The following is a 7,696-nucleotide window of genomic DNA, read 5'->3' as shown; positions in this document are numbered from 1 at the left end:
AAAAAAATGCATTATCTTTTTGTAAAAATGCATCACATAAATCCAACAAATTCGGCCAAAGACTAAAGCAGGCACAGACTAAATATTTGAAAACTATGCATTTTATTATTATTAAAAATAGCAATTTTAAAATATGCCATTTGAAAATACAGTTTAAAAAATCACAATTAAACATTTGATTTTGATCTTTAGGCTAATTTGTTTGTTTGGGCAATTTTGAGAAGTGTTACATCCACAACATTTTTACAACGTTTTCACAACAAAACCTAGACGGTAAATTTTTACTAGTTCTAATTTGAACTTACTACTAAAATTATTTTTCCATTTACTAGTAACAATTTGTTATTTAGAATTTATTACAAAAATATAATGAACATAATATTTCTCGTAATTTTTTGGTTCAACAGACCAAAATTTTAGAAAGGTTGAATTTTATTTTTAATGGACTCAATTGTTATTAAGGGTGTTCAAAATTTTTTTTTTCAGGGTGGTGAATTTTTTTTTTCTAAAACGGTCAAAGACCCATATATTTATATATATATATATATATATATATTATACAAGATAGAATTTGTACTCTAACCTAATCTAAGTGTATATATGTGTGAAACTCCCTACTGGATACTTGAATCCTGACTTTTGCCCCCTATATCCCATAAGGACTTATATTTATGAAATGATCACTATACCAAAAGTGCACCATAGTCTCAAAGACCCATATTAAACTAAAGTTTTTTTTTTTTAATGTATATTAAAAAAAAAAAAAAAATCACGGTGGTCATGTGACCACCTGATTAACCCTTGGCGCCGCCCCTGGGTAACACACTCTCTCATCTCTTCTTCAAAAGTGTGTACGATGTTTATTAAAAAATAAATATTAAAAAAAAAAAAAAACAGTGTGTACATTGTACCTAACCGTAACAGAAATATTAGACTTACCAGTACACCGCGCTTAGAAAAAAAGAAAAAAAGAAAAAAAACCCAAACAAAACAATTTGGGGGCTCTGTGGCGTTTTCGACTCTGAATTCGCTCTCTCTCAGTTATGTAATTTGTGGTGTGTTGTGCTCATATGTACATACGATTATGATATATAGTACTACGTAGACGAAGACACCGTACGTGGGATTTTGCTGATGTAATCTTTAATGACAAGACACGGCTTTAACGTTTGAGATCGGCGGCTCATTCCAACATTATCTTCCTTTTCCAATCCTCCAGGTAGATTTCTCTTTTGTTTGTCTTTTAAAAAATAATAATAATCTCTCTCAAATTTTGGCTCTAATATCACAATTCCACCACCTTTTTTTTTTTTTTTTTTTTATTTTACTTTTTACAGTAGTTTCAATTTCTTATTACTTTTCTTCGATATCCGATTCGAGCTTTAAGGTGTTTAGTATGGTTGGATTTGCGGAATTTGAGTAAAATTATGTGTTCATCTTTCAAAATAGTGATTTTGATGATATGGGTATTTTGTTTTTTTGTTGTTGTTGTTGGGAAATGATAGGCTGATTGTTTACTTAATGGGGATTCAAACAATGGGTACTCAAGGAAATGGGCAACAAGTACAGCAACCTCATCATTTACAGCCATCTCCATTGACAAGGCAAAGTTCATGGTATAGTCTCACCCTTGATGAAATTAAGAACCATTTGGGTGACACTGGGAAACCAGTGGGTAGTATGAACCTTGATGAGCTTCTACAGAATGTGTGGACCACTGACATGGCCACCATTGACGGCGAAGCGAATCAAATTCAATCCAATGAGAACACCTCTTCCTCCTCCTCGTCTCTCCAACGTCAGGCCAGTTTAACATTGGCGAGGGCGTTGAGTGGGAAGACGGTTGATCAAGTTTGGAGAGAGATTCAACAAGGTCAGAGGAAGAGGTGTGGTGGTGGAGACATAAAGGTTCAGGGTATGGATGATACAAATTCAAGTGTGACACTTGGGGAAACCACTTTAGAGGACTTCCTGGTACAAGCAGGGCTTTTTGCCGAACCATCTATAGCTCCTCCTCCTCCTTCAGGGATGGGGATTGTTGAGGTTGTGACCCCTCAGAAAATGGTGTTGTCACCATCCCCTTCATTTGGTACATTATCGGATACGCCAATGCAAGGGCAGCAAAGGGATGCCTCTGATGCATTTGAGAGGACTTTGGATAGGAGGCAAAGGAGAAAGATCAAGAATAGGGAATCTGCTGCACGCTCACGTGCTAGAAAACAAGTAGGTTTCTATATAGAGATAGTTGTCATGCTGGCTTATCCTGTCCTTTTTCAACTATGCGTGACCATTGCTGATTCATGTGAAATTGTGCAGGCTTACCATAACGAACTGGTGAGTAAGGTTTCACGTCTAGAAGAGGAGAATATTAAGCTCAAGAAAGAGAAAGTAAGAAACCTTTCATCAGCATCTCACATTTTATTTGTTGTGTGTTTTTATTGTAGATGCTTTTATTTTATTTCTGTTGGCAGTTAGTTTTAATTTCTGTTGTTATTAGAAAAGTGAGTATATCAATTCAAGGCTTTCTGAAGTTGATTAGGCTTTAGCATTGCATTCTGTAAACAAGCCATAATTAGTGTGACTTGTTGGTGACCTTCTTCATCTTATAAAGATACTAACTTGTTGGCACACAAAACTATTTATATGATTTCTAACTTAAATGGATCCTCTTCCCTTCACAAGAATAGAGTGGATAATGACATAGTGGGTTCAGGATTCACTTAGTACATGTGTAACTTATCAATAAAATAAAGTCATTTGAATTCCAATTAATTTGATAGTTTATTGTGACAACTTTCATGCATGGAACAAGTAAAAGAAGGAATTTTTTCACAGACATATATAATGGTTGATTTTACTTATACTAATAGTTGGATTTTGACTAATAGTAACGAAAAAGAAAGGATGATTCGGTGGCATATATGGACTGCTGTCATCTATTATTTATATGGCATTAGTTTGGATCTTAATTATCAATAAAGCAACTGTAGATGGGAAAGGGACATGTAAAATATGATTCCTACAGAATTTGAAAATGTGATACCAAAGAAGAGTTTGAATTTCATGATGATGTAGTGTGATTATAATGAGAAACAGCGTTGAACATATTCAAACCTTCTGGTTTATGTACAGCTAAATTAGTTTCTTGTGTTGAGATTGTAATAAATATAACTTGATAGAAAAATGTTCTAGGAAAATGTTGCTTTTACAGCATTGTTTTTGTTCCTTTTTCTTGGTTTCTTTCCATCTCGCAATTTCCACTTCCCCTAGTATACTCTATTTTTTCAGTGTTGGTTTGAGTATGGTCAGTTCACTGGAGGATTGCCCTGCCAATTTGAAGTTATAATTGCCAAGGCTTCACAGGAAAGAGCCTTGGACAAGGGTTTTATTTTTTTATTTTTTTTATAATAATTTTTTTAGGACAGGAAATGGCCATGAGAGAGGTTTTCCTATTATCTCTGAACTAGTTGTAAGGGATGTGTGTACATTAGCTTCATGAAAGATTAACGTTGGTGGCCTATGGGAAATCCTCCTGCATGGAAGTAGTTCTAATCCCAGCAGCTGAGGTGGCATAGTGACAGGTGGGAAAGAGGCCTTCGACAGGGCTTTTCTAAGACAGGCAAGGGCCGGACAAAAGGTTTTCCTATTATCTCTGAAAGAGTTTTAAGAGATGTGTGAACATTAGCTTCACAGAAGGTAACATTGGTGATCCACGTGATGGGAAACCCTCCTGCACTGAAGTAGTTCTAATCCCATCTACTGAGTTGGCATAGTGACAGGTGGGAACAGTAATAACAAAAGCAGCGGAAGATACTGCAATAGTATATTCAGTTGTTTGTATAAGTATTTGAAAGGTTTCAGGACTTCCAGAAAGTTTTTTTATTAATTTTGGAAATGGGTTTCTGTACTAATTGGGTTTGGGTATCTTTATTGACGATAATTTTTCTGTCAATAATGCATTGTGTGCACTTAGAAAGCTGTTAGTTATTGGCAAAAATGGTTCATTGTGGCACGAATGTGATAAAAACCGGTCATCCCTATGTTGTAGTGTAATTAGGCACAGGTGGATGAAACTTTATGCTGGGAATACACTTGCGTTTTGCTCATGTTCAATCTGCTTTCATTACCCTAACCCGAAGTCCTGCTATCCGCTCCTCCTCTGTCCCTCCAGGATAGTGACAGTCCTACTCTGCCCACCACCCCTTAGTTCGGTCACTGCCGGAAATTGCCCAAAGGCATTCAAACTGCGTTGGAAAGTGAAGGCAAGACCTCAAGTTATTTGGTTTGGTCATTATCGAAATGGTCATATTTGGTTAACTATTCCCCATTGCTTAATGTGGTGTCTTTGGAGGGAGAGAAATAGTAGGCGTTTTGAAGATAATGAGAGATCCATACCAGACCTCAAGTTATTTTTCTTTAGAACTTTATTGGATTGGTTGGTTGCTATGCAAAACCAATCATTCTTTTCTTTTCTTGATTTCCTTGATTCTTGTAACTTTTATACTTGATTGTTGACCCCTTGTACACTCCCTGTGTACTAGGGTGTTCCTTTTTTGATGTCAATAAAGCTTATTACTTATCAAAAAAAAAAAAAAATTGTCTTGAGGAAAAGGAGGGGGTGGGGGGTTGGTGTTTGGTTGTATTGTTGGGAGTTGTCCTTTCTAATATTTAGGGTTCCCACAAAGAGAATACATTTGTCATTTGCTTTTATATTCTGGTGATCAACCATTCCAAGTTGAAATATGATCAATGTGGCAACAAGATTAAAATACATCAAATGCAGACTTCTTTTGTTTTTGTTTTTATCAAATAAGATTGAAGTATTTCTAAGTTGAGCTTCCATAAACAAAGTTTTGTTTGCCTGCTGGATGTAATGATTCTTTGGAGAGTATTTTTTTTAATTTTTTTAAAGCTTACAGTATGGCATTAACCTAGTGGGAGGTTTTGGTGTAGTTTTCATAGAGGTCTTCTGGTGATTTGATTGTTGTCAACTTGATAATGGGCTTTGTCCTGACATATTGGTGGACTTCCAGCTTACATGTTTGAATCATGACATCTTTATACTACTGGGCATCCCCAGTTCTAGAGTAAAAAAAAAAAAAAAAAAAACCCTAAAATGAAGCAAACTAGGGACCGTATACTCAATATTGAGGCATGAAGCAACTGGTTTCACCCTCAACACAAATCAAATCATAAAATGGAAAGGTACTAAACTGGAATGAAGTGCTACATGAAGTCTAGCACAAACTTTATTGGCTGCCTTTTCTTTGGACAATGATATACTTACTGTGGGGATGACTTCAACAAGGAAAGTAGAACTTTGTTGATGAAGATTGAGTTATGGTCCTTGTGAGGATGGCCTGAGAGTTGTGGGAGTTCTTTCCCATCAATTAGCACATACCATTCTCCCCTTGAAGAGTGGATAATTTATATATTGTAGTGTCGTCATACTGCTGCTCCTTTCAAACTGTGGGTTGATCCCCGTTTTTCATTGCACATGGTTCCCTTTTAAGGAATTCTAGCAACAAAATTAAATTCTCATTTGATCAACTGCTACTATCATTTCCAATGAATGAATGTTTGTGTTGTCTCTCATTTATTTACATGGTCTCATAACTAATCAGTTGTGATTGGCTGGATCATTGTTGCAAATAATTTATGGGGTTAAAGGTTACACTATAATACACCACCCCCCCCCCCCCCACCCCCCCAAAAAAAAAATAATAATAATAATCAAAATGCCTTCAACATGCATTAAGAGAAAGTAAATTTATTTTAAAAATACTTGGTAAGTGAAGTTGATTTTGTTACTTCATGTTGGTATTTGTGCTTATGAATGTGAATGTTTACATTAAAATGCAGCTACAACTAGGAGTTTGTGCATCTAGAAATGTATGCATTTCAACTTACTATTTACTTCTAATTTGTTGTGTTTGTGTTTGTACATGTGTTTATATGCATAAATTCATAGATACAGATACATAAAAGTGTGCATATATACTCGTGTATTCTTAAAATACTGCATTAGCACATGTCGGTTTCTAAATACAAATATACTTTTAAATGTACATGATTTAGTGGCATCTTATTATCTCTTATGATTAATACTGGATTTTCAAGCTAATGTGTCATCTTTCTTATGACTTCACCTGCTTAGTGTATATGCTTGTCCAGCAAATTGGTTGAGCATATTTGGAGCCTGACGCCAGAACTGGAGCAGTGAACTAGTTGTTGGGTCACTTGACTAGTCAATTAGGACAACATAGATATGATACTACTCTCCTTAGCCTACTTTGGAATGTGATGGACATACTTATAGTATGTTTACAGTTTTGGATGCTATTAAATGATAGTAACAGTTTGTAGCATGTTAGATGCTTTGCTTTTTTGTCTTCAGAAAAATTGTGATGATTTCATTCCACCCTTTTTTTTTTTGATTAGTTACATTCCGCCCTAATTATAGCAGCTAGCATGTATGGTATGTAGTTGGCTAGTAGCATTTATCCCAATTCAAATTGTTCAGAAACAAAGCAGCCAGTTATGCCATTCTAGTTTGCAAAACCACAACTTTAATTGGTTTGAGATTTCCAGTTTCACATAGTAACATGCCCCAACCGTTCGACCTTCCAACATTTACTTCAAAGACTTAAAATTAATTCAATTCTTAGAAATGGTGGAACTCATTTTCCATAATAAGGACCTTAACATGTCTCAGTATTCAATTTCTATGATGGCTGTACTTGTTTATTTTTTACGCATGCCCCTCTAGTTTACTGACTATATTTTTCACTATGCTAATTTCTTTAGTTAGCCATCTGATATTTATTTACCAGGTGCACTTAATTTAACATTTAATGCTTTCATTCTGTTCTATTATTGAATTCCTGAGATGGAAGAGTTATTGATTGCTGTGATAAAAAAAGCAGCAGCCCCTAGACATGTTGTTATATATATGTTCTTTTTGTCCTTGGTAGATGTTTCTATACATATTCTTTTATTTAAAGATTTTTTCATTCTTACACTTTTTATAGTTTACTTTCATCTAATATGGTTTTCTTTTCTCTTGCAGGAATTCGATCAAATGTTGTCTTGTGTTCCACCACCTGAAACAAAGTATCAGCTTCGAAGAACAAGTTCAGCCTCTTTCTGACATCATCTCGGTGCTGAGTATTTAGAGTTCCCCAATGTTGGGACTGATATGTTGGATTGCTGGGGCAGCTGCTTTGGGATTTCTTAATCAGACTGCTTCTTGTTGCTGCCACTGTTTATATGCATCCTCCCTATCCACCATTAGGTCTTGGCTTAATGTAAATCTATAATTAACTGATTTTGAAATATATATATACTCTGCCGCAAAAGTGCCATATCAAGTTTTGGCTCTGCTCTGTTTTGCTGGAAACCATATCTAGAAAGAATTGTTTCCTCGTTAGTTGAAATGCACGTTTGATATGATTACAACATGAATGTATTAGCTTGATCTCAGCCTATATCCTGTAAATTTTGGTTGCGAATTTGACAAAAATGAAGCCCCTTTAGCATTTTGAAGTTTAGGATTGTAACTAAATATTCTTTAAGAAACTTGTCTCATATCCATGGTGAGCTAGCAATTGCTTATCGGCAAAAGCAGGAACTTTTTCATTAGATTTTCTAACTTTTCCTTTCTTCTTCTGCCTCTCTCTCTCTCTCTCTCTGAGTT

General features: G+C 35.2%; 1 protein-coding gene across 1 annotated transcript; it reads left to right on the top strand.

Moving 5' to 3' along the window:
- Positions 1-941: 941 nt before the first annotated feature.
- LOC126718953 (ABSCISIC ACID-INSENSITIVE 5-like protein 3) lies at positions 942-7,482 on the top strand. Its single transcript, XM_050421379.1, has 4 exons — positions 942-1,219; positions 1,506-2,223; positions 2,317-2,388; positions 7,070-7,482. Exons 2-4 carry the CDS (start codon positions 1,522-1,524, stop codon positions 7,148-7,150), a joined length of 855 nt encoding a protein of 284 aa, XP_050277336.1. The 5' UTR covers positions 942-1,219; positions 1,506-1,521; the 3' UTR covers positions 7,151-7,482.
- Positions 7,483-7,696: the final 214 nt, after the last annotated feature.

The sequence above is a fragment of the Quercus robur genome, chromosome 1 (assembly GCF_932294415.1).
Source record: "Quercus robur chromosome 1, dhQueRobu3.1, whole genome shotgun sequence".
NCBI classification, from domain to species: domain Eukaryota; kingdom Viridiplantae; phylum Streptophyta; class Magnoliopsida; order Fagales; family Fagaceae; genus Quercus; species Quercus robur.
The sequence above is the reverse complement of the archived record's forward strand: the minus strand, read 5'-3'. Positions and strand labels throughout refer to the sequence as shown.